Source organism: Nothoprocta perdicaria, unplaced genomic scaffold (assembly GCF_003342845.1).
Source record: "Nothoprocta perdicaria isolate Ctin4 unplaced genomic scaffold, notPer1 scaffold_383, whole genome shotgun sequence".
Lineage (NCBI taxonomy): Eukaryota > Metazoa > Chordata > Aves > Tinamiformes > Tinamidae > Nothoprocta > Nothoprocta perdicaria.
This window is the reverse complement of record NW_020455625.1, coordinates 94,594-122,093: the sequence shown is the minus strand read 5'-3', so window position 1 is coordinate 122,093 and position 27,500 is coordinate 94,594. Positions and strand designations below refer to the sequence as shown.

Sequence of the window (27,500 nt, the reverse complement as noted above, 5' to 3'; positions counted from 1 at the left end):
CATTAGAGACCTCCAGTCCCACAGCTRAAACTGTGTGTTCTGGAAATGACTGTGGCGTGACAGCAGTCAGTTAGTCATGCTGTGACCTCCGATCTCAGCTCAGCTTAGCGAAGGGCCTTTGACTTCCGTGCAGTTGCTTTGATGTAGCCTGATGCAAGCAGGGGAAAGACGTCCTTCTTGAGCACTGCCGGCCCTTGTATCCTGTCACTAGAAGATGACTTCACGTCCCACAGCCAGGTATAGAGCTGGCRTCTTTTACATTGTTCTTCTCCCAGAAGACAAGGATTTAAAGAGACTTGGTGTTAAAATTTCAGTCAGAGTTGTTTCCTCTTTCCAGCTTTGCAGCATATGTAGGGAATATGAAAGGGAACATGAAGATATCTGCTGCGAAGCTGATTCTTGGTAGGAATTTTGCCTTAGCAAGAGAGATGAGACCAGAATACGAGTTCATGAGTATGGCCTGTTAGACCATGAGGTTTGTTTCTGTGTAATTTTTGCATTTTTAAAAGCACAGACTGATATATATGGTATTCTTGGATGCACATACATCACACAGAAGATAGTGTGTTCCATTTCCATGAATGGATTTTTTTTTTTTCTGATCTAATTGGTTAATATAATATAGTTTTTAATTTTGCCTGCCACTTCAGGGGCATTTGGCTAGTTAAAAGCATAAATGTGGGGTAAGAGAAGGGGACAAATTCATTCACCCTTCTATAAGCTACATGTCCCGTGTGACCAAATAGGAACTAAATAGGAATTAAGCAGAGTATTTCCAGCAAATGATTAGTATCCATCTTATTAGCTGGCATACCAACATAGGCACTCCTCTTTTGAACCTCAGATGTTGTCTGTACCTGATATTTTGCTGGCACTAGTTGACAGGGGATTTTGGCAGGCTGCAGCTTGGGTTTAGTTATCCCACATCTCTCTCTCACAGGAAGTGCAGTTGTTTTCCCTGTGAAGGGATATTAGAAAGTCATTTCCATCAAGAGAACCCTGATCCTGTACTCCATCATAAAAATGGGTATTTTGTACTTTACTGACTCCAGCATCCCCAAATGAACAAAAAAAAAGGATAAAAAAAATAAGAAAAGAAACAGCAACCATGTGAGAATGAGATGGTTAAAGTTCCTAATTTTACTTCTAGGAAAATAAAAATAGGGGAACGCGTAGTCAACAGGCTAAAAGATAAACACTATCCCCAAACTGGTGCTATCTCCTCTTGAAGAGYTGAAACTGCTGCTTTCTGGAAGATCTTTCCTGGAAGATCTCAACAGCCAATTCTTTCTGAAGTTTATTGTTTCACTCTGCTGSTGATACAGGAGAGCTGGCTGGGTTCAAACTTAAATTAATTGTCAGCCTGTTATTGCTACATCTATTTTTTTTCTTTTGCAGATGAGGGTTCTGGCAACCACCCATGTTAAAGTAGGTTCATTTTCCTCCTTCTATTAAATAATGATTTGAATTAAAAATCAGTAAGTATTAATTAGCAGCTGAACATTATTCTAATATTACTTCCATCCTTGGGATTGCATAATTGCAATAATTTTGCATAGGATGCCATAGGTCAGGTGAGTTCAATTGTTTCCTTTCAATTATAGCATCATTTAGATAACTTGATTTCTTTTCTCTGGTAAATGTTGCTTTTCTATTTACTTGACCTTCACCCATCACCTTTTGAGGATCTTTTTCTCCTAGGTGAGATCTAACACTTAATTTATGACTGTAATATTCAAATAACAGAAAAAAAGATTGTAACTTTGCTAGTGGAAAAACATTTCTACATGTTGCAGGTTAAACTGACTAACTGAATGGTATATACTTTTAAAGTTCATTTTTACCCTGGGAATATCATTGCAGATTTTAGGTTGCATGCTTCCTTCATACAACCTGCAGACAAGAGAACTGTCCTAAGTCTTAAAAAGTCATGTGGCCTATTGCTGTAAAAGCCAGTGCTCACATCTTGTGCCCTGGTRGTGCATTTTGCTGTTTGTTCTCTCAGATGTTATGGATGCTCTAAAGTCCAATGTCACAGGCCCTGCAACTTCAGTTTAGAAGAAGRTTGCATTTATGCTATTGCAAGGGCTAATATGTCCTCTGAAATCAATGCAGAAAGGTACCTAAGAAGTAAACTAAAGCTAAGTAACTGAAGGGTGAGTAAAAACAATCTGATTTCTGTGACTTGGTTAGGTTAAACTGTGAAAAAAAAAAAAACACTTGTATTTTGCACAATCTGCTATTTGAACTCTGGCACCCTCGTAACTTCATATACTGTATTCCTATGTTGTTTCCCATTTGGGGCATATATTAAAATAAGCTCAGATAGAAGTGGTCGCACTGTTTATAACACATCTGTCAGTAAGTGATTGACCAAACACTTGCCTGTCTCAAATCATATGTGGGTGTCATATTCAAAATAAGGCGTTTCTAAAATGTTTCCTTAGTTTGGCCAAAACCCATATGGCCCAAGTGTTGTGAGGAACGATGCAGCAACAGCAAGGTGAACTGGTAAAATGTCCAGTGCATAACAGTGGGAATAACAAGTTACTTGACTATTAAAGTAACATTTTTGGAAAATGCTATTCAGGAAAGGGCAGTCTATATCAAATTGTCACCTGAAATTACACCTGTGTTTTTCCTAAGATAATACGAAGTTTTTGATATTGTTAATAACCAGTATGAGTATTTGTATTTGCCTCTGATTAGAAAAATGTTAGCATGGAGATGGAAATGGAAGGAATGGAAGCATGGAAATGGAAGGAATGAGTAATTTCCAAAAAATTCAGCTTATTAGCTGAATTCAGCTTGTTAGATTGCTCTCTAGCATTCCCCACAAGGAGTGAACTGAATCTGATCTGCCCTTACTTTTGTAATGTGCAGTTGTCCTTCTGCTCTCCCTCTCTCTCATCCCTTCCCAACTGAGGTGCTTTCACTTTTTCAGCCTTCTCTCTGGCAAAGGAAAAGCAAGTTAGAAATAGTTTTCATTCCTCCTCCTTCCCTAAAGACCTGAGTTTACTAGAATTATTTCCTTGTATCAGAAACCACACTAACCTTGAGCAACTACTGTCCGGAAAGCAGCTAGACATTGACAAAAGGAATATTCCTGCCTGGCCCGGGGGGACATTCAGTGGGTGTGCAGTAGCTCACACTGGGCCTGCTACCACRTACTCTACCAGGCACTGACTCTTTGCCAGATCTTCTCCAGGTGTTCTGACTACAGGAAATAGCCTATTTTATTTAGCATTCTAGTTTAGATATCCGCATGGAACAGTCCCCTCGTTAKCTAGTGTTGCTCCTTCTCATCCTTTCCCTAATTATTACATTTAATATATAATATAAATGGCTATTACTGGGCTTGACTTTCCTGAACTTTTTGATTGTCATTAAAACAATCTCCTTATTCCCAATTACTATGAAATTCTGAATTGTTTTGAGAGAATAAATTTGATTTTATGAGGTAGCTGGAATGCATGATGCCATTAAATTTACTCACTTGGTCATTCTTTGCAGGATATATCTCTAGAATGAGCCTTTAAAACCTTTTTTTTTTTTTTTTTAAGTATTTTTATTCCACCTGCAGTTTTCATTCAATAGTGTTTGTATAAACACTTATCAAAAATCAAGAGCCAGTATCTTAAGTGAATGTAAGTCATCATCATCAACTTACTAAAGCTGTGGTGAAGTATACTAGTTGTAAACACTAAATGATTATAATGTAGAACTATGAAAAATGCATTCTTCTACCTCATAATTAATTTCAGAATAGTTAGGGAGAGAAGCCTGCCTTTGCCTTGCAGGGCTTGCATTTCTCTTCCCAGCACTGTAGTAATAGCAGTCCATTTTTTTTTCTCAATGCAATAATTAGCCTTTTTCATCTGCTTTAATGTCATAATCTGCCCTGGCAGTAGCTAATCAATCAAGCTATATGTTTTTATGCAAATTCAGTAAGATACTGAATTTATGGAGAAGTTTTCAGACTCCAAATCTGCTGTCTATTGATCAGCCACTACCCACGATGGAGTGGGTAGCTAAGGAATTGCAGAACAATCCATAGGTTCCTCTACCTTCCTCCGCTGAGTGTCCTCATTCTAAGGTATTGCAGAAGAGAGGCTTACTCAGCCAGAGTGACAGAGGACTTGACCCTTTGGTGAGGTGTTGAGTCAGAAAGCTGAAATCTGAAATTGTATTGGAAATGAGGGAGTGAAGAAAAAGCCRTGAGTAAGAGGGGAACAGGGAAGTGGTAAAAGGGTTGAACTGATATAGCTGCATGTCCACGAAATATTGCAGAGCTAAGAGGAAGGATGCTTATAGCCTTTGCTCTAAAGCTGGAATTAGAGAGCACATTCTGCTTATAGCCTCTGGCAGACTCTTTCTTGCATGAGCTACTTCTCAGTGTGTCAAGCTAATCTGTTAATTTGCACATTGCTCTCTTCAGGGCTCCATACTATTAGTTTCTGAGCATTCTCAAGCCTTACAAGGACTTTATTTTTGTGAAGAGCTTTTATTTTGGGCATTAAGGATAGAGTACCATGCTCTGCTGCATGCACAGCCCTTTTATTCCACAGACTGAGGTCCCTGAGCATAAAACCTCCTATAAAAGTAGTGTAAGCTAATGTTAACAACCTCCCTGTCTCTATTAGCTTGAGGACATCTCTGCGGATGTTCTCTGGAACATGCTATGCAGGAGGTCAGTTTGGGTGGTTATAGTGGGCTCTTTGGCCTTTATATCCRTAATCTTTGGTGTAATTAATTTCACTGGTATTATCAAAAACAAATTCAGTGCAATCTATCTTAACATGTTACTCTTTCCCTTATATACATGCTGCTGCCTGTTCCAGAAAAATAATTCTTCATACTGAACTTTTCTCTGAATGACAACTTCCAATAAACTACTGCAATATATGTCTTTTATTTTTATTTTTACAGTTGTATTATGCAATATGACTGTGCCTATAAATAATGCTAAAAGAAATAAGAGGATAAATCAGGAGTTGATTTTATTTATTCTTGCTTTCTGCTATCGTATACAAACAGCAGATACCATGTGTTGCAACCTAATTTTTTCAGACACTTTTTTTATTGTGAGTAATTAGAAACACTTATCTCTGTAGAGAAGTATCTTACAACAGAAATCTTTTCTTGGACAAGATCTTTGGCCAGCGTTATATTGCTGTTATAACATTCATTATCTCTCTATCCAGGTCTTTCTCCTTTCATTCAAAACTCATTGCAGTTCAGATGCTGTGAGGAAAATAGTTTTGAGTGGATTTGTTTTTATACAGATTTAGATACAAGCTGGTGTGATTCAAGATGCCAAAGGTCTGTACAAAGGCTGCACAGAGATATGAAATGTGAGACTGAGTCTTCATTTAACTGAAATCAAGTCCTTCGTTTATCTTTTTGTGTTTTCAATATACCCTTATAGAAGGATGAAGGATACTTGCCTGTTGGATTTTAGTAGAGGTGTAGAGGGGATGTCATAGAATAAAACTCTGTGTTTTTTCATGGAGAGAAGAAAGAGAGAAAAATTGATATTCTTGCTAGGATTGCCTAACGAGAACGAAACTGAAATTATTCCATAGATTGGCGGAAAGAAGACACTTAAGGCCCTGTAAAATGTAAATATATAGGTTGTAGTGTAATTGATATTGATTGGTAAAAAGCTATATTGTTTAGTTTTAGAAACATAAATGTTTTCTTTTTTTTCTTTGAATGTAAAAGGCTGAATCTCATTCATATGTGCTATGAAATTCTAAAAATAAGTTCACTGACTCCAATGGCCATATCAGATTTTCAAAGGAGAAAATGAGATCAAAAACAATTGTTGGTTATTAAACCAAAGACTTGTTGGTTTCCATTTTCAGAATAGCACTCAAGGCAACCTYTCTCTCTCTGTTTTTTTTTTCTTTCTTTCTTTCTTGTTATATTTTTCCTCCTCCTGTCTTCTACCGTCATCTTAGTTTGGCTGGACACCCCAAGAGACAGTGATGCTTGTTAGTTTTGCAAAACCTTTAAAATGAAATGTTCAATTCTCTCACAGCATCGAACTCTCAATAGAGCTCTCTCAATAGAGCATTACCTATGTACCAATTTTCCCATTTTTGTGGAAAAGTAGACATWCGGATTTTAACCCTTCTTTGACAATCAAAAAAGATCCTGGCAAATAAAAGTTCTTTTGCTTCCTATCTCTAATGAGATTCTGACAAAGGTAAAAATAATAAATAGATTTCAGAATACATGACAATTTACTTTTCTATCTTATCTGAATACAGATTACTCATAATTTCATCAGTGTTCATATMATTATACTATAAAATTTTATGGGATAGGTGTGATTGTTCAAGAGAAGTAGTATATTTGCCTAAGTCATGTCAGCAGATAGAAAGTCATTTGAAATTTGCCTAAGTCTAAAGGAGTGTAAAGTGGAATTTCACATATTTTTGCTGTTTACTGGATGGAGTAAAGTCTTGCATAGCTAATATTTTTGCTCCAAAAATGACCTTCAGATTTATTGCGCAAGCTAAAATATTCATTTATGAGCAGTGACAAACAGAATATATACATAACATTTTTACTGAGCATGTTCCATTTTTGCATAAACAAGAGAAGAAAATGTAGAATTTGAATGTTTCRTTCTCTTGTCTACCATAGAAAACAACCCAAGAAATGCTTATAAATGGATTAATTCTTGCCCATAGGCCTTTAGGATAGAATGACATTTTCTCCTGCAATAAAGAGGATTGACATCACATTGTCAGGATTTCAGAACCTTCAAAGAAACAACAATTTAATATTATGTGTAACAATGGAAATAAAAGTAGGTTCGGCAGCAGCTGCCTTCAACTTATCATGGTTTTAGTCTTCTGATTTTTGCTTCTTAACTCTCTTCATGGGTGAAGACTATTTCTCTGGCAACATAGATTCCTGTTTTAGCTGCTTACCCAATACATCTACTACAACTGCTACATTCATCTGAACTGGGGATTGAGCAGCCACTAATGAAGAATACACAAAATGCTGAGTGTAAATGGTTTRTATTGGTATTAAAGTTGTATTTTAATAATGGAGGAGGATATAAATTTACATAGAAGAGCTTTCTTTAGCTAGCCTTTTTTWWAATTATTTTTCTTCAGGATACTGCTTGGGTCACTGGATGTGACTTCTTAACTCAGCTGAAACGCGTCGTGGCTGTCACTGAAAGAACAGTCATCATCTGGGACTATAAATCAAAAGGGAACCAGGTAGTATGTTGGTTCAGGCAAAGATTAAGGGAATCTGAAAAATGATTTCTCTTTTTTTTCAGCAGTCTTATTCCTTTTGTCCAATGGCATGAAGTTCTTAATTTTGCCTTTATAGGAACTCAGTGAAACAGTGGAATTAATACAATGGAAGGAATAMCCCTTCCACACCAAACTGATTTTTTTAGACTGTGTAAAAACGTTCTGGAAAGATGAAAAGCTTGTTCTGTAAACAAACTCCCAAAGCGATTTATGTTTCTATGTATATCTAATGCATCTCTGTGAGAAAGTACATCTAATGTGTGCAYGTCTGTATCCATGTATCAGAATCTATTGTTTGAGAGTCAAGGGACAGGTCTTCAAAAAGGATTTAACATACACTCCTTTGGGATAACTTCCCAAGCAGCTGTTATATCARTGACAGCTGAACCTATTCTGTGGCTGAATACGGGCAGTTATGTTTCAAGACAACAGCAATAATACACAGACAGCCCTATATCTCTGCTGATTCTTTTCACCATTTCTGTTCTATCTGCTCTCCTGCATCCCTGTTATTTTACTTGCTGAGCTGTGATACCCAGAGAACCATGAAGCAGTTAATGCCTATGTCATCTGAAATGTTACTGGGTTAGGCACCATTTGCCAGGTTAGGCAAGCATGCTTTAGTCACAGAACAGATGGAGTTGGGCAGTAACAGCAATGCAGTGGAATACAAATGACCCCAAATTCCCTTCCTGACCTTCTCGGTCTAGTACAATACCCAATGGCTTGCACTTATATTCATTTCCTCTATCTCAGTCCCTGAAAACCAAGACATCTGCCCATGTGAGTACTCTGTTACTAACCAGGACTCTAGTATAACTTCTATGTATGTACTTAGACAGCATTTTGTTTTGAGCAGAATGCATCCTACTGTCTTACTAAACATATCATCCTACTTAATGTAGTGAAATCTTCCCTAAAATTTGTATTTATTTTTTCCTCACTCAAATATAATAGGCTGTGTATGAAATAAAGCCTCACTTAAGTCATTGAAGTTAAGTTTTTTTTTTAACTTCACCCAGTGATCTTTTTCCATGAATTTCTAATACTAGAAAACAGTTGTCACAGAGGCACTTTGAAAAGCCAAAGATAAGATTCGGATGCTGCTGGAAGTAGAGAAGTATGATATTTTCAGTYTATTTAAGGGCTTGTGTGCAATATCTGATAAACTTATTTACTGTATTTCACAGAGTAATTGCTTTGTCATCAAGCCAATGGAAAATGGCCTGCTCTGTGTTTGCACGGTGACTGCATCAGATCATCTGGCTAAGGATAACATCCTAATGGGAGATGATGGGGGTTATGTCAATCTGCTTACAGTGACCAGTGATGACTTTGGATTGAAACAATCTAAAGCTAAAAAAAAATCTCAATTTCACGTCTTGGACTCCAAAAATTTTAAGATGTAGGTAGCTTATGATAAAATATTATCAGTCTGGCATGTTAGATTTGTGTTTTCGCTGGCCTGAATGGAGGATTRCTGTTTGCTTATAAATTAAGCCCACCTAATAAACAAAGAAAATATTTTTTAAGGCTGCAGTGAGTATGATTTGCTTATTGTTGTGTGGAAAAAAAAAAAAAAAAAGCAGAGATTTTACTACAGGGAAACTGGAGATTAGGATTCCCTAAGGATTAGGAAGAATTCACAAATGCACTTGCCCGCTTTGGCATAGGCACAGCTCTACTATCTTATCAAATGGAAACATAATTGCTACTATAATGGTGCATGACACAACCCTAACCTTATGTCTGCTCTAAGATCTCTTAGATTTTAAAGTTCAAGAACAGTTCAATGTCTGCCCTGGATATTAATTGCAATCATTTGATGTATATCTTCACACTGACAAATCCCGCCCCAGCTATGGACATATTACACAGAATGCAATATATCCTAATAACCTCTCAATTTATATCCCTAGCGTTAAACGCAAGCTGCATGATGACTGGGTTATGAAGGTTAAGTATATTTCTGACCTGAATTGTTTTGGATCCTGCTCTATAGACAGCATACATTCATTTGTTTTGGGTGACATAAAGCGACTAGAGGACAGCATGTAAGTATATGGAGTGTTCTGAGAAAACAGACTTTTTGCTTTATAATGCTTCATGAGATGAGCACCTTTCAAATCCATCCTGTTGTATTGAAGCTGTCTTTTCTAAAGCATTGCTAATATGAACTAAGATATAACTGCTTAAGTAATACAACATATTTGTTCATTAGCTTTTGATGCAGGAAAGGACTGTCCCTGTGTTCATTTCTCACAGCCCCTAAAAATAAATTATTTTSGCAGTGTGGTCTGCTTTACCTTTTCATCAGCAGGCAAATTTTAGTAAATATATTGCTTTTGTACATGTATATTATGTATATAATTATTTAAAATTTATGTCTATATTCAAAAAAGTTTCAGTTTGTTAAGTTTATTTTAGTTTGTTTGTTAAGTTAAACAGACTTAAATCAATATAGCAACTTCTCCTGTGGTCTGCAAAGTTGGATTTACCATGCATCAGACTGTTGCCTTCTTATCTGTGCCATATTCTTATTCATATAGCTTTGTGCTGTAGCTGACTTCAAGTCTTGCTAGCATGTGACTGAAGTTTTAGTCCAGCTTAAGAAATAAATAATATATGCAATCACTATTATGCAAAAAGGAACTATAAATAATATTTATGTAGCACTTTCCATTCAAAGATCTCAGAGCATTTGTAGCAGTAGATCAACTTCACAGTTTCTCTGCGAGGAAGGCCCAGAAGTTAATAGATTTTTAAGGCTAGTGGCAACAATTATGATCACTTTTCTTTACTATGTATAATATGAGCCATAAATTTTCTCATTGTAATTCTTGCGTCAATCCAGGAACTTCAGATTTTATTAATCTTGTATGTCTGTTGTGGACAGAGGAAGTGAAATATGAAGCAGTTATAGCTTGGTCAAGGTCAGAAGAAAAGCTGAGAAATCCTATCTGAATTTGCTGTGGATTTTGAAATAATAGATTTAGTCTGAGAAGAAGGAAAGAAATGACCAGAGAGCTAAAATTATAGTCAAAATTTTATATGCTACTGGCAAACACTGTTTGTTATACATTAATACTTACATTAACTGAAAATATTTTGGTAGATCTTTGTCATTTAATGCTGACTCCAAATGTGTCTTCAGTTACAGTAAGCACATTTCTCTGAGGAGTTTCCTACTGAAATTAAATAAAGTTACATTTAGATAACTGAAGAATCACACTGTTATTAAAATGAAATTAGTAGCCCTAAAAATATTTTTGCATCAAATGACTTTGGTATGCCCATTGCATAAGTAATTGTAGTTCAAATATATGATTAACTAGTGAAAACAAACTACATTTCTCCAATTAACTATGTAGCAAGCAATTTTTGTTTTGATTGGAAAGGTACTCAATGTATTTTGTCTCCTGTGCAGATGTTTAGTTTTCCTCTGAATGATGGCTGACAAGCACTTATAATCTTTCCTAATAAAGTGTCTAAAAGCAGGAAGCCAGGCTATGATTGTAAGGGGCTTCTTTGCAAGGTTGTGACTTGAGCAGGGCTGCTATTGTTGGAACTCTTTATTCATGGTCAGCAATTAAAGAGCAAGTGGGAAGTTATACAAAATTATTTGATTTAAGAATTAAAGGAAAAAGATTACAAATACTAATAGAATCTGATACTTACATTTTGAAGTCTGTTGCTTGCCATTTTACACCTAAGTACTAAAGTTCCTCTGTTAAGAGATCTGAAAAGAAAACTTTGCCACCTCTTAGTACTGAGTGCATAGCCTTTCATTTTTCCTKTCTAGAAAGAGCAAGTCTTTTGTTTAAGCGTTGAGGTCCCCAAAATTTTCGAATTCGTTTGTCAAAYTTACCCTCATTCCCTGTTACAGTTTGCAAGATTCATGGTTACTGTCCTGCACAGTGAATGGAATACCTACTTGTCTTGATTTTAAGAAAAAAAAAAAAACTTTTAAAATTTACACTCATTTCACTTTGTATAATTTAAGTACATTGGCAGTCATTGTTTCCTGGCTGAAATGGCCCTTAGTAATGTAGGTGCTGAATCCAGAATTTAAAAACAAATATTTACCKTCTAGTAGCAATGCAGAAACAAGCAGAGATTTCACAAAGGATGAATTTGGAAGGGACACTGAATCAGTCTTAATCTATGTTTGCCTAGTTTGAATGCTGATTCTTTTGCAATATTTTCTCAATAATTCTCTTTAATTTTCAGAAACATTTAGTTTCTTCATGTTAATATCCAACACAAAGTAGATAAAATTAAGAATATGCATTATACAGAAGCATCAGAAAACGAATTGCACTGTTATATGTAAAACTGAGGCCACAGCAGACATCAGTGTCAGAAATGTGCAGAGGCAATTGGTTTTAATACTTCTGCTTGGTGATGAACTGCTTTACATATGCATTAAATGACTTGTGTGGAAGCTTACTTTGACAGTAGCTACCATTTTAGGAGTCTGTTTAGAATATGTCTAATAAAAGATTCATCTGTTCATTTCAGAGATTTGTTATTTTAATGGAAAATGTACCCTGTTCTATTTTATTTTATTGATGCTAGTATCCAAGTCACTGTTAAAAGTCAACTTGCTTTTAACCTGATACTGTATGTAATACAYGAACATATGTTCTATGATAACAGTATATATTGCATATATGCATAATAATATATACTCTATATATTACAGAGAAGTAAAGTGAAAGGATTGTAGATTTTATTTCTTAACACTTTCTACCTAATTAAGTGTTTTATTATTGGTTACAGGCCTGTAAAAGAATTTTCTGTCCCTAAAGGGGTCAATGCCTTCACATTCTGTGGAAAATCAAATGTCATTGTCACGGGGGGTAAGTACCAGGCTTATACAATCTATGAAGAAAGTTGATTTTATACAAGAGATTTTTGTGTTGTGATTGKTTTTTTTAGTTAGATAAGCTCAAATAAAAGCTGAGTTAGTATGTTAGCAATCTAATGACTTCAGTCTTAAATGATAGGGAACAGAGGTCTTGTTTACAGTGTTGAAAGGTAGGCTTTGAAGAGGTGTAGCTCTTGACTGGAGTCTGTTCCACAGTTTGCTTCTACTGTAGCATGGGTTTGATTTAAGCTTCACAGCATATGTATAATAAAACTAGAGAAACAGGATGATGGACTACTGTAAGGCACCATTCCCAGCCACAGCGGTGACTGTCTTTCATAGATTGCTCATAGGAGTGTCAACAAGGTTCCTCTCTGCTCCCACTRCTACTCCTTGTCCTTCCTTTCTTGTCCAAAGAAATCTCATTGGCCCCTATTAATAATTTATCTTGTTTTTCCCACTGATCATATATTCCCAAAGCTCTTAATTAAGTAATTAATTTCTTCCCTGTCCTTCTCCAATATTTTTATGAGCATTTATTTTGCGGTGTTCATACTTCATGATGCAGAGAGGAGGTYAGAGTGTGGCAGGAGTCCAGGTATTCCTTTCAACAGGATGATGCTTTGTTGATGCTGCCTACCTGTGAGTCATTCAGTTTTGCGTAAAGCTTTCTTTAAAAGGCTTTCTAATACATTTATCAAAGCAATTCTTATATTTTTATCTTAACAAGAAAAAAAAATGGACCTAGGATCCTCTGTCTGGCCTTGAAAATATGCAAGAGTAGAAATAAATGTGGAAGAAGAACCTTAGACATAGGGATTCATGCAAATCGAGCTGAAGTGCAAGTGCAAGTTTTCAAGAAGGACAACTGAGACAGATATAAAAATAAAGATCCAACTAGGTATCTATTTTAGAAGTTCTATTGATTTTCTAGAAACAAGATTCAAAGAGAAATCAATGAGACTGTATATAAGTTAGAAGTGAAAATCCTGGAGTTCAGCCTTTGGGCAGATATTATTTACACAGATTACCATGCCACAAAAAGTACTCCAGTGAAATTTATTGATAACACAAAATGAAGAGACCCTGTAAAACAGGAGATGATCAGAATTTTATGCAGATAGGACTGGAGAATTTTCCCAATAATAAAAATAATAAAAATTGTGCAGAAAAGAAATCATTAGCTTCATTGTATATAACACTGCAAAATCTTATGTTGTACTGGAATCCAATATATGTTTTTGATCAGCCATGTTTAAGATTAATTGAATATGGAAAAAAGAGCATGAAGAAGCTTTAGAATTATATGGGAGTGGGAAACCTATCACATGAGGGAGACTACGTATATTTTCTGTAACCTAGCAAATTGAAAATTAACAAAGAATATCACTACTCTCCATAAAAATATCAGGAAGATGAATGTTAGAGCAAAAATTTGTGTAGAAATATTCTGGAAGACTCTTTCAAACAGTGACAGTCAAGAAGTATCCGCTTTATTTTAAAATGGAGGTTGACATTTTTGAAAGGATATATTTAATATTTGTCTGTGGTGGATGGAGATGAGACTGGGAAGATTGTCTTATCTGAGAAGGCTTGGAAGATTGTCTTACCTAAGCAGTCATAATCATATTATTTTATAAGGAGATGTACTTTCTCACCACTGCATTTTAATTTTGGTTTTCTATTCTACAAAAGTGTCACAAAAGAGGAATAATTTTGTGTTCAAGGGGTCTGTAATGATGACTTTGAAAATGTATAATAATTGTACTTAGAAAACTTTTATCAATCTTCCAGTCTATTCCTGAAGCATAACACTTACACTTTGTAGATTTGGAATTCAGGATTTTGAACTGCATTTCTGTCTGGCTAGTTCAACCTCTGGTTATCATCTTGACGCAATTAGGCATCCCCTTGCCTCTCCCCCTCACTTGCACTGCTCACTCATGCTGCTTCCCTTGAGCATAGAAGGAAATTATTCCTGAGCTGGCTTTATGTGTCACAGGACACACATATGTGTCTCTTGATGGAAGACATGGCAAAAGACTGTGAAAGGGCAGGAACACCCTTTTCAAGATCACTATAGAGTTCAGGTCAAGAGATGACTCTCATAAAGCTGAACCATGAATTAAGCATCTAATCCTTCAGCTTTTGAGACATCCATCTTCTAGCATGTATGTGATAGGATACAAACACATAGCTTACATTATCAGGAAGCCAGTGACCAACTCTACTCATTTCAGAAATTTAGCTTTAGAGTTCACTCCTCTATGAATAAAATACACTGATCACAATGGCACAGCAGTCATCAGGACTAGTGTAAACTGTGCCTGGCTCTGTATCTTAAAACCTGTCCCTCTYTCATGTCTAACTGGTGATGATCTAGTCAATGAGAAGATTAAACTGTTTCAAATGATCATAGGCAACTGAGTCATTAAAGCCATTCTAATTAGCAAACCTGCAACTTATGTTATCTGTAATATATACTAAAAACAGGAGCAGTTAAGTGACCCAGGAATCATAGTATGTAGATTTCTTGATGGCACAGGTAAACTTTTTTAAAACTGTATTTATACATTAGATTCCGCCATAAGACCATAACAAAACAAAATCCAGGACTGCTTCTCATGTATTCAGCAAGGATTAACTTGCTGTTGGCTTTTTATTAGCCCCAGTATTTCTTATTTACCCAAGCACAAGCAGTATGCAAAATACTGGATACTGCAACGTATTTTTACATTGGGAACTGCCTGTGAGAAAAAATGAAGTTCTAACTCCCCTACTCTTCCATCACATTTATTTAGTTGTATTTGAATAAACTCATGAGTTTCTGTCAGAACACAGGAGACTGAACTACTGTGACACAGCTTAATTTTGCCTCCCAGCCATTTGACATTTATAATCATGAATAAGAAGCGAACCCAAAACAGAGTTTATTTTTCATGATGAAAGCTATATTTATGTCTTTTGTGGCAAAAAATATGAATCCCACAGTAGTTCAGAGCAAATTTGCTGTGTAAAGTTTTGTATTAGTATTAATACTAATGTTGAAGTGATATGATTATCGTCTTACTCTATACCCATTTGAATTCCAACTGCATCTTAATGATCACTTCAGGGAATTGTTAGATCTAGATACAAATTATATAGGCATATAAAAGGAGGGGTAATACATTTTAAAATRTATAATAAATCAACTTCTAACGTCATTAGTTTTTCAGAATCCAGCTATTGTTCTCCTGTGAGAAATACAGAAGCAAAACTATCAGTGATTTCTAAATATAGCAGTAGCAGTTTAGGACTGATAAAAGCAAGTTGTCTTTACTTGTTCAGTAACATTTGTGTAATCCCAGCGTAAGTGAAGTAGCTGGCACTCTTTATTTTTTTTTTCTTTACTGGCACTGAAAATTAGCAATGACATATTCCCAGGAATCTGAATTTCCATAGTTCTTAGGAATCCTAGCCAAMCAACAACTCCAATAATGCTAGCCTGCATAAGCATAAGAGAAAATCTTTTCTATGGTACATTCTAAATTGAAGAACACATGAAGGCAGATAAGGGAACCCAAAGAAAATAATAGAGACATTAGTCAGTATGATAAGGACATAAACTTGTCTTAGCTTAACATATATATTTGTTCTGAAGTGGTTTTGCAGATATCATTACCAAAGGATATTTAAAGTCAGGCTTGGAGGAGTGACAGTGAGGTCCTCACTGAGGAGGTCCTCAGTAAGAAGTCCTCCTGAGTGTGAGAAGTATCACAGAAAGATAACTGGAGATGTATTTTTCATTTTTAGTTTATCAGTGAAGACTGAGTTAAGGCAGTTAAGGCTGAGTTTACGGTCCAAAGACCATACAGTTTGTATGGTCTTTGAATACGATGAGAATGCAGACATCTCAGTAGAATTGTAGTGCCACACAAATTACAAAATGGAATAAAAACAGCAACAACAACAACAAACAAAAACAACAAATAAAAAATGGAATAAGCGAAGGAGAATATCACACTAAGAAGGTTATGAAATCCCTAACACCTCAGCTAGAGCTGAGCTGTGATCATAAAATCTGACTTAAAAAAATCCAAAGTACTTGCTTTCATTTTTATTTATCTCAGAAGGCAGTACACTGAATGGAGCCCACTGTAATTCAAAGCATTTTGAATCACAAAAGGTTTCACAAAATCTTAAGTATCAGCTGTTTGTTATTTAGTCAGTTAATGCATCCTCCTCAAGCTTTTCTTGAATGTGCTTAATACCCATTCCATGTCAGGATTGTCAATGCCAGAGGCATATTTGGAGCACAGAGAGAATAAATGTTCCAGTACATGTTCCAGTGAAACAGTAAAGCAGTGAATGTCTGTCTTAACAGCTCTTAGGGCAGGATGAGCACGTGGCCTTGCAGTGCCAGGGCCAATCTGGCATTAGTTCAGACAGAAAAGAGAGAACACTCCCAACTATAACCAACTGCGCTATTAGCTCAGCATCAGGAAGAGGAACAAACTAATCGACCATTTCACAAAAGCAGCAAGCAGACGGCAACAATATGGCCTGCCTTTTTAATCTGACTTTTGCTGCATTTTCTTTCCTAATGACAATTGTTCTCCATGATTATATCTTAAGTAAATAACTTGTATTAGTGATTCTATTCTAAAAGAAAATCTCTATCCCACAGTTAAAAGGCATCATCCTCTCCTCCCTTTATGTGCCATCACCTTGAGGGTGTAAAGAACAGACCAATTAGGAAGGTTAAGGAAGACCCTGTTCCTCAGAAACACGGCAAGTAGACAGTTAAATTGATCAGACATGATCAACAGCTCCCACCATCATTTTAAGATGTTACATTTTCCTTTTGGGCCTGCTAAAGAGGCTGCTGAGGCACTCTCTGTTCTCTCTGACACTATAACTCATCTCACCAGTCTCACTGATGGCTGCTGTCTACCATATGTCTTCTTTTCATATTGTCTTCCTGGAAGGTCTGCAAGCTGAGTTTCACTCCCATAGCCTTGTCTCTCAGTAATGTATTCTGACCTGGTCAGAAGGGTTYTGCCCACTTGTGGGATATATCTACAGCAGCTTGACACAATATCTGGGAAAGTGAGCAGGGACCTGCTATGCCTTGAATATGACCATCGAAAAGGGCTTCACAAACTCCCTGTGTGACTATGGCCTATTAAAGAGAATTATTGCCATAATAACAACATAGGTAGTTAATCTGAAATAGTTTTTGCCTCAAAGTACTCCTGAATGCAATCAATTCCCTTCRAAGCTACTGCCAATCAGTTGCTTACTCCTGAGTCCTCTTTCCTTTGCAGGAGTTAAATATCCCTCTGTTGTGCCAGTACAGTTGTTTTCATCCCTGTTGTACCAGTACAGCTGTTTGAAGGATCACATTCCCATTCAGACCTGTGAAATGATCTAGCATAAAACAAGATGGCTTTTTATTGTAGGGATTTTAAGAGCAGCTAATTTTTCTTTTCGTTTAAAGGCTACATGAATTAACTGAGAGGACAGTAATGGCTGATGGAGGAAAGGGGAGATGGGGCTGCTCCTAGGTGAATCACATCTTGCCAAATTAAGAAGGAAATGCCTATATACATCTCCATTGARAGAGGGAGTGACTGATCCATTGGTTGAGCAAGCCTAAGGAAGATCCATGAAGAGCAGACTGAAAGAGCTGACCTTTAACTGCTCTCCTTGTTAACAAAACTGAATTGAGCTTCACAGTGATGAGTCTCGGTGCTATGTGCTGCGAATGTCCTTCTGATGTGCATATTTCTCAGGCTGTGCATTTTGGGCTTCTGTACTTAACTTTAAGCTGAATGCGTCAAATCAAAATCTAGGTTAAGTATAGCTGTTTTATCTATTGTGTGTTAAAACAGTTAGGTCTTAACCTGCTCTGCTAATGCAAGGCTGAAATTGTACAGGACTTAAACATGAATAATAGAATTGCAATATTTACCAGGAATCTGATGTTAAAGTATATAATTTAAAGTGAGCTCAAGTTCTTTTGTAACAGCACATTTTTCACTATACCTGGTATAGCTATGAGTGTACCAATATGTAAGGAGTTTACTGATACATTTTTACAATAATTTTCTTTTCAAAAAAATTAAAATCTTTAAAATTATTATGAATGTAATACCAAAACCATTCCCTTATAATGCAACAAAGGTGATACTGTAAATTAAAAAAAAAAAGTTTCAGGAAGAAATGGATATGGAAGATCAAATTCTTATTTACTATCAGATACAAAATCTCTCAGGAACACTTAAAATCAGTTATTAGCAGTTACTGTTTGCAGTTTGCCCTCAGCTTTCATGTGTTCATCCCTTCCTGTTCTTCACACCCACCCCCTTCCATTACAGATTGTGATCCCTTATTTATTTGGTTGTGTGGACATCATTATTATTTTGATCCTTTTCTAAAGCAAATCTTTGGAGGAAAAAAAATCAGATCCTTAAATCTATGTGTAATGGAAACATTCTGTTTTTATGGGCATGTGAGCATGTTATCACAGCCTGTGCCCTTAGGCGTTCCTCTGATAAATRTTTTTGAAGTACAAATGAGTTCTGTGTGTTTTAATGCAAGTATGGGAAGTAAGCGGTGAAAAAAAGGCCTGAGCATAWGTTGGAATGAAGCTCCTAGAGTGAAAAATTCTCATCCTTGAATGGGAGTTACCTGTGCGGTGAAAGCAGAGGTTTGTGTGCACTAAGTTCTCCATTAAGAAGCTAATTCATATCTGTGACTATTCAGTTTTCCTGAAAAAAAATATTTTTTTCTGTCAGGTGATGATAGACTCCTTCGTATATGGCATCCTAATATTAATACCAAGCCTATAGGAAAGTTATCAGGACACCTACATAGTGTTGTGGAAATCGTAACAAATGAAAAAGATCAGCATGTCATCAGCCTTTCCTCTGCAAAGGTAAGATGCTTTGTCCTTAACCTCATGGAAATCAATGCAGCAAATGCTTGCAAATGTAACAATGCACGCTTGAGTCACAATTCAAATTATTACCTGAGTTGGTAATAATCTCACTGCACTCAATGCACACTTGAGTCACAATTCAAATTATTACCTGAGTTGGTCCTAATCTCACTGTTTATCAGTTAATTTCAGTAAAAAGAATATAAACAGTAGATATTGACATTCTGATAATTTCTGTGTTACTTTGATATCTCAAAATTAAGCCATAATGTACATGAACGACTCATTTGGTAGTGATTATCTATAACTTCCTACAGGTTCATTTACCCTTCTTTGTTCCTATCATCCTACAAAATCCAGAGATGGATTTTTTTGCACTGACCATTCTGTAGACCATGTCCCAGTCTTGACCTGTATATGAACAGTATGATGTTTACTGATCAAAACTTGTCCATGAAAAAGAAAACTAATAAAATCAATAATTAAATTTATCCTAAAAGTGCCACAAGACTCTTCTGGAAATATGTTTCCTTTAATTCATTGGTGGAATCTTGACATCAGTGGTTTATTGTATTTGGCAAATTGAATCTACTCAGGAGAGAATAAAAACTTCTAAGAAAAATTTCAAAACCCAGTAGAAAAATAGTCAAAGGCAGAGTTCTTAAGGGATATGGGGCTCTTCCAAGAACGGTCCTATGCAATATTTTCCATATGCAATAGTGTTCAATTTTTCATTAATATTTGCAATGACAGATTAGAGAGTATACATACTAAATTAACCAGTTGAACTGAACTGGAAAAGGGTTGCAGAAAGTGGGCAGAAGTATTAGCATTCAGAGTGATCATTAAAATTGGAGATACAGTACATGGAAAAAGTGAATTGCCCCTTATAAAGCAATAAGGACCTAATAAGTTACATATTTAGATATAAGAATTAGCTGAATGAGCTTATGATGAACAAAACTGTCTAAGCAACAGTGCTGCAGAGAAGARCGTGGAGGTTACTGAGGATCACAGTGGAACATTAACATTAGTCAGTCAGGTCCTGCAGTGAAAAGGCAAGTGCARTACAGGGAGGTATCAACGTATAGCTATACATAGCAGGCTATAGTTATAGCTTGTACTATATACAAAGTGAGATGTAGAAAGATACAGAAACTGTGGTGAGTAATTTCAGGCAGTGCATTTAATGAAACAAGATGGCAAACAGGAAACATTTCAGATCGTTTTGAAAAGTGATGTGGAAAGAGATAAATCTGCGTAGTCTACCAAAGAGAAGACTGAGAAATTGTGGGAAAGAAGAGAGTTTTTTATACAGAGGTGCAGTTCACCAAAAAAAAAAAAAAAAAAAAAAGTCTACTGAGATAACCATCTGTCTCAAGATAAAAGGTTTCCAGATTTTTGTTTTGTAGGGAGGATTATAAAACTCTGTTTAATGTGTCTTTGCTGTTCCTCTGCCTATAATTGCTTACAACTGTTCCTTTTGTTGCTAGTAAGGATTATACTTYTCATGTCTTTAACTGTATTTTTAAAAAATCCCACACCCTTCTAAAATTTCTACCAGCTGAAAAGAAGTCATAAGTCTCACATCTTAATATCATCCTGGAGCCATAATATCCCCCCTCCTTCCCTATCATAAATCCCTACCTGCACTTTTCCTGCAGGCATACATTGCTGCTGAATTAAGAAGGTTTTTGACAGATAGCCTACAAACTATACATATAGGAAAAAATAGAACAAGACATAAAGCATGACTTAAGGGGGATGAACATACCTAAAGATATTTATAGAAAAATTATTATGAATGAGCAGCCCGGGGCAGATAAATGATCATAAGATCTTTTGAGTACCTTGCTGGGGCTATCTATGATACAAGAGGCTAAGTTAAGATAGAAAAATATCTTTTACAAGCATGTGGTTGCTCATACCTGATCTTAACTATAAGTTAAGCAGCATCAATAAGATCAGTTGTACATGAAACTGAATCTGTAAAGGTATGTTCTCTTTGAAAGCTAGCTATGTGTCTTTAGGCAGCTATGTTAGTTATAAGTTAGTTATGAGTTAGTTATATAGTTAATGTTATTAAAACATAAAAAGAAAAAAGAGATATGACAATAACAAATTAAAAATCTGATAAATTCTGAAGCTTTCAAAAGTCAGGTAAATTTTGAAATTATAAGAAAAAAGTAAGGATCCCTCACAGGGCAGTCTAGATGACTTTATAAATAAAGCAGATATCTCTCTGAGCCTCAAAGAATTTACAGTTTCTAGATGATTTCTGTGCTATACACAAYAATGAAGAAAGGTATTCTATAATGTAATTGCTTCCAACACAGTTAAAACACATTTGTACTTGTCCATATAGAAAAATATAATACAAAAGTGCATAACCTCTCAGATAACTTGCAAAGTAAGTTAGAAACATCCTTTTTTCCACCTAAGTAACGAAAGCCAACCTGCTTTTTAAGCTACCTAGCATAATGGAAATCAATAGAGTTTCTCTATTACATTTTCATCTTTGAATGGCTGTAGTGTAGAAGGTGTAACAAGGACAGCCTATACATGCCCGAAAAGATAAAAAGCCRTCAGTATTTCCAATGTAGAATTGGAGCTAAGGGAAACAAAAACTCTTTGTGTTCAGTGGATTTTGTTTCACTTTTGATGGGAGTAGAACAGCTAGAGAAATACTTGGAAAAAATAAAATATTTTCTGGATATTCCCCAAATTAAATATAACCCCAAATGTGTAGATCTTTGTATTAAAAYAACAAAATTTGAATTATGCCTTTTTTGGCTAAAATACATTTTTAATTAAAGCTTCTAATTGTTATATTGCCACATTTGAAGGCTCAGACTGATTTTTATATTTTATGACTATTTTTTCTTGAACTATTGTAAATTTTTTCTTGACTTAGTATAAAGATTTTTATGTTACAAAAAAAACCCAAGCTTCAAAACTACATCCTAAAGGCAAACTTAAGACCAGTGCAGTAGGGAAATCTCTATTCCTTAACCTTTCTTGACAATAGGATCCAGAAGAAAGACTGCGGGGTTTTCCCTGTCACTTCCAGGTTTAATACTATGTTATTTAGGTAAAGATACGTACATTCATAGAAAGAAGTCTGTCTCACTCTAACTTTAGGTTAGGCGTTCATTCTTATCTAGTGGTAAAGCTCCCTCTATGAATAATGGAAAGAGATACATAACTCTAGAGCCTCCTATTTTGCCCTGATTTAGGAGGAAGAAGAAATCAGAGTTTAGATGTTTGTTTCTTTCCACCAGACCTATGTGACTAAAATTGGATGAGTTAGATCTGACTCACAGTTCAGATTAACCTATACTCTTATATAATCCTAAAGTATCCTAAATATATGTGTATATATATCCTCTTGAAACCACTTACAAATTAAATATGTATATTTCTGCATAAAAGTCAGCATGTCCACCAACTCCAAGAGTGCTATATTGGACTCACTGAAAAAAATTCAATTTTGTTGCCATGTGAGAGAGGTCAAGATTGCACCAATTTAAAAATAGTAGATTGCTATTAGCTAGAGGTAGTATGTAAACTTATGGTGAAGAAGGCAAAGAGTGATTAATGTGCCTGTCAGAGGGCTCCAAGTTCCTCATGCAGCAAACATTAGATTCAATGGGGTCTACTTAGAGTAGGCAAGGCTCATCTATTATAAAAATAAGATGCTAATATTCACAGCATAGGTAGGGTCACCCCCAAGGAGAATGAATTAATAAAACACTAGCAGGAAGATAATTTTGAGTGGCAAAATTGTTTTACCAAAGAGGAGGGAAACCACTGCCTCCCTCATGAGGTCTGAAGTTTCCTACATTCCATAGAGAAATGACTTTTCCTCTTTACTTTTTGGAAAAAAACAGCAATCTTTTAGATCAAGGAAGGGTTTGACCTCCCTTCTTGATATGTAAGCTCTTCAAAGAGAGATTGATTTTCTTTTTAAAAAAGTGTATTTAGAAAACATTTATTTAGAGAAGCACATCCATTTACATGGAATTTTAAAGTGCCTCCTGCTGTACCCTAATAGCTAACCTTTTAGCTCACTTTTTTAGATAGCTTTTTTTTTTTTTTTTTTAGAAAGAGAAGTGTTTTGATAAAAGTCTAAGATTACCTTATGGTTGCTTTAGAATGGAATAGGCAGTGAAATTGGTCCAGAAAAGAAACTAAATACCTTGATAATTAGTTTTTCTTTTTTTCAGTAAGGAGGCTACAGTTTTCCTTCATGCTGAACCTCATTTATTTTTGATGCAGGAATATAATCAGTTTTCTTTGATCCTGATACACTCTTATATTGACAATACCATAAAGACAAAGATTCACAGAATAACAATTTAACTCATAAAAAGTTATAATATTGAAATCTATTTTGTCCGACTTCAGSTCATCTTATGAAAAATCAACATGAAAGTGGTCCTGCTCTCTCTGAAGTCAATGAGAAAAATCTCACAGAGCTCACTGACATCAGAGAGCTAAGTCAAATACTATCAGTATTCTAGTAGATTTTCTTTTATAAAATCATTTCATTATAAGCTCGTAAGTTAATTCACATAGACCTTTTGCTCAGAAAGTAGTACAGCTACTTTTTTTTTTTTTTTTCCTTCCATCTATTAACTAGTGGATAAATAATGAAAAGAAAAGCATGAGAGTTCCTTAATTTTGTGGGCTGGGTACCTGTGTGGACTTCAGAAAAATTAGAACCTATAAATGCAGGTTACTCTTTGTACTGTCTAACCTCTCTCAGAAATGCTATACATTTCTGTGAGCAGAATTTTTCCATTTCCATTCAAGAATTGCTGAAATATGATTGACAGTGGGAGCTTCTTCCCAGTCAAGTTCAGTTTCTTAATTCTCACCAGGCAAAAGTTGTCCTTATTTTCTGAAATTAGTGTACTGAGAATGTTRTAGTTGCACAGGTGGACAGTCATAGACTCCATCAGAGGAGAGGCAAGGGCAAGATAAAGAAAGAAGGGAAGAAGGGATTTTTTTTATGTCTTACAAGAACAGTATGAAGAAAAATCTTTTATAATATAGCAGATAGATGTCTCACTATTTTTAGCTGTTCTTTGGAGGATTTGAGAAATGAATGATGCACAAATGATCTATTTGAAAAGATAAGCATCCATACTAAGACCAGGAAAGAAGACATTATTCTCAGTACAGTTTAATTATCTAAAAATACTCTTAAGCCATTTTATTTATTTATTTATTTTTTACAGAACAGGGCAAACTAAGAATCAAAGAGAAAGTTTAAAAGTCTAGAAGGCATCCTAGGAGCATAACCCATTTTCTATACCTCTCTAGGSTCAACTATGCTTGCATTCTTCCTGACAGATGTTTGTCTAACCTACTCGTAATGATCCTCAGTAAATAGATGCCATGTACTCTTTAAATGGTCTATCCCAGATTTCCATTATTTCCAGTGCAAAAAAAAAGATTTTCAGAAGCTTTTCCTAATGTTTTGCCTGAATTTCCCAAACTGCAATTTTAAATCCCATTCTTCTTGTGCTAGCCACAGTGAATTCAAAGAACAGCTTGTTCCATTTCTCTTTGCAGGGAATAGTTTAGTCCTTTCTCTTGCTTTATTTAGAAAATGTTAACTTGTCTCTCTTTTCTTTTGTACTTTGAATAACTACAGTTCTTTCSTTATAGGTCATGGTTTTAGATCTCTGAGAGTTTCTATTTTTTCTTCCTTCATTTCTTCCACTTCATCCACATCATTTCTTAAATGCATGGACAAGAACTGCAGGCAGTTGAGCTCTTGTAGGTGCTGAATAAAATGAAAGAAAGGTCGTCCCATATCCTCTAGGCTGTTCTTTTATGCATTTCTCTATGATGTTTGTTTGTTTTCGTAAAACATAAGTGTTTTCCACAGTATAGCTTACTAATACACAGCTTAATAATAGGGATATGTAGCAACGCAGTTTTTGAATGAGTAAAGGAGAACCATGGGATCTGAAGTTTTACAATGTTTTTGCATCCATTTATATTTTTTCTATTGGGGGATGTTCAAAAGATACTACAAATCCAGTTTTAGTTAAGTGTCCTGATTTAGGTATACTATAAAGCATAATTCTATATTAAAGAGAGTAGTTTCACTATGATTTGTTTTATAAAAAATAGGTGCCTGTGTTATAAGTATTGTTAGCAAACCCTCAGTATAGCAATATTTGGGTATCCCAGAAATATCTTCAATAATAATACCAAGAAATAATACAATCAAAAAGCTTTGCTTCTTTATTTTTCTTCATAATACTCTTTATGTCTCCATGCCTAAGAATGTTATGAGGATGGTTTGGACTAAAGATACTTTTTGGTAGCACARTTGGGATGTTATGTCCTCCTGAGAGGCAACTCAAAGCAGGTCTGATGTATATTTTTTCTCACTGTTTTTTTATGTCTCCTATTTTCCTGGATTTGTGTCTTCCACATAAATTAGCTACCCATTAAGCACAAATATAGCTGAGTGAATTAGTCCATCACCTCTTAACTTTAGGAAAATGACTACGTACTCTTGCATGTAACCCCAAAATATTTTTAAATGTGATTTGAAGTTTTCTATCTATTGATGACTATAATTCTGGAGATATTTTTTCCTCCAGTGTAGCTGGAGTTTCTGGGKTTTTTTTGACTCTTTACATAGATTTTGTATGTTTTAGATTTTCTATAGAAAAATTTATTCCTATTTTCTATACATTTTCTGTATTTCTTTACATATTATTCTTTAAAGAACAAGTAGACTTTATCTTGGGCAGATAAATTTTAAGATATAATGTAAACTGTATTCTTGGGGATTAAGTTAGATTGGGTACTTAAGTTAGTATCAAGTTGGTATCAAACTAGCCAGCATATTCTTCTTGTGTGTCTTTAAGAAATTCAATTAGTCAGTCTGGCAGTCAGTCTGCTTTGGTATGTTTTGTGTGAACCATTCACTTTGTATATTAATAACACATAAAATAACACATAAAAAGTCTCTTGCCCCTGGTCAATCTGTGATTCCCAACTGCAGTTGCCTCATGGGCTGCTGTAGCTCACTCCACCATGTTTKCAGGAACAGGCAGATATTGCAGGTGGATATGGGAAGAAATTTATTTTCCAAAACATGGATAATTAATTCTAGGGAATGTAAGATAAGAGCAATTTGCAGTGCAGAGAAATAAAGGAAAMSTGAACTGACACTGCAGCTTAGACAAGAGCTATCCCTCCATTCTGTCGTCTGGGCCCCTTCATTGCCCCTTTCTCACTGTGGCTGCTTTGCTCATTGTTCTACTCCTGCAGCTTGAAGCTGTCCTCTACATTTTTTTTTTCATATTACAGAGACACTAGAATGCATTCAGGAAACACTGAGAAAAAGAACAATCATAGAGATAAGGGCTRTAAATCTGGAGATGTGGTGGGAAGAAGGTCATTACCTGAGATGAATTTTATCCCAGAAYGTTCTACTAAAACAAAAAGGTTGAGGCCAAGGCAGAGGCCAGGCTGCTGAAAGGCAGCAACAACCTGCCTGGTAGAGTTCTTGTTCAGGACTAGAACAGTGGAGGCTAAAACTGCCCGGCTTGCTTACCTGAGATGTAGACGGAAGTCAGCAAGCTAAAATTTGCTGCACTAATAATTCCATGTCTTTTACTGAACTATTGCAGTGATGGTTTGGTTTAATGAGGCTCCTCGAAAGAGTCAGGTGAGCAAGAGCTGATCTATGGGCTTGAATACCTGAAAACAATTGCGGTTTTGTTTCCTCATGAGAGGGGGCAGCGGTAAGGTTCCCATCGTTTAAAATGCTATGCAGTATTGTTTATACACATTACAGAGACATGGTTCAGATCAATGGAGAGAATGTTCTTTGACCTTTCTCTTTTTCAAAGCAATGACACTTCTGATGGCAAATACCAAAAGAGGGGTGCATATRTATACACATGTTAGAAGAGAAGTGCAATAAAAATAGTTGATTTCTTTCATCTCTGTTCTGGGGCATGCAGAGTTTCATTGGATTCATAATTTCATCAAAATCCAATGCAGACTTCTTGACATAAGCCCACAAACTCTTCAGAGTTGAAATSTGCCCATAATATGTTGATGCTGTTAGATTTGTTTGGTTTTTATTCTTACTAAACCTGTAGGCAGAACTTACTGAACTTAGCTGAACTTGTCTAATTAAAACCATTGACAGAAACCAGAAAATGAGTTTCCGAGAGCATAGAGGGCGGTAAGACATGTCAGTAATTTTAGCATTTTCCATCTTTTGCAAATTTACTCAAACCTTAATGGTATCTGTCTCAATCTTTTTTTCTCCTGGATAGCAAGCTTGTTTTGAGATATTCTAGTGGAGAGTCATAGAATCATAGAATGCCGAAGGTTGGAAGGGACCTCAGAGGTCATCGAGTCCAACCCCCCTGCTCAC

The 27,500-nt window shown here is 35.6% G+C and overlaps 1 protein-coding gene across 1 annotated transcript in view; it reads left to right on the top strand.

The window, feature by feature from the left end:
* The window catches only part of WDR64 (WD repeat domain 64), a 65,110-nt gene that overhangs the window by 8,776 nt on the left and 28,834 nt on the right, over window positions 1-27,500 (top strand). The window contains exons 5-10 of the mRNA XM_026044798.1: window positions 1,399-1,428; window positions 7,137-7,244; window positions 8,474-8,688; window positions 9,203-9,337; window positions 12,066-12,145; window positions 18,936-19,075. Coding sequence (XP_025900583.1) covers window positions 1,399-1,428; window positions 7,137-7,244; window positions 8,474-8,688; window positions 9,203-9,337; window positions 12,066-12,145; window positions 18,936-19,075 — 708 coding nt within the window. The remainder of the gene's footprint in view (window positions 1-1,398; window positions 1,429-7,136; window positions 7,245-8,473; window positions 8,689-9,202; window positions 9,338-12,065; window positions 12,146-18,935; window positions 19,076-27,500) is intronic.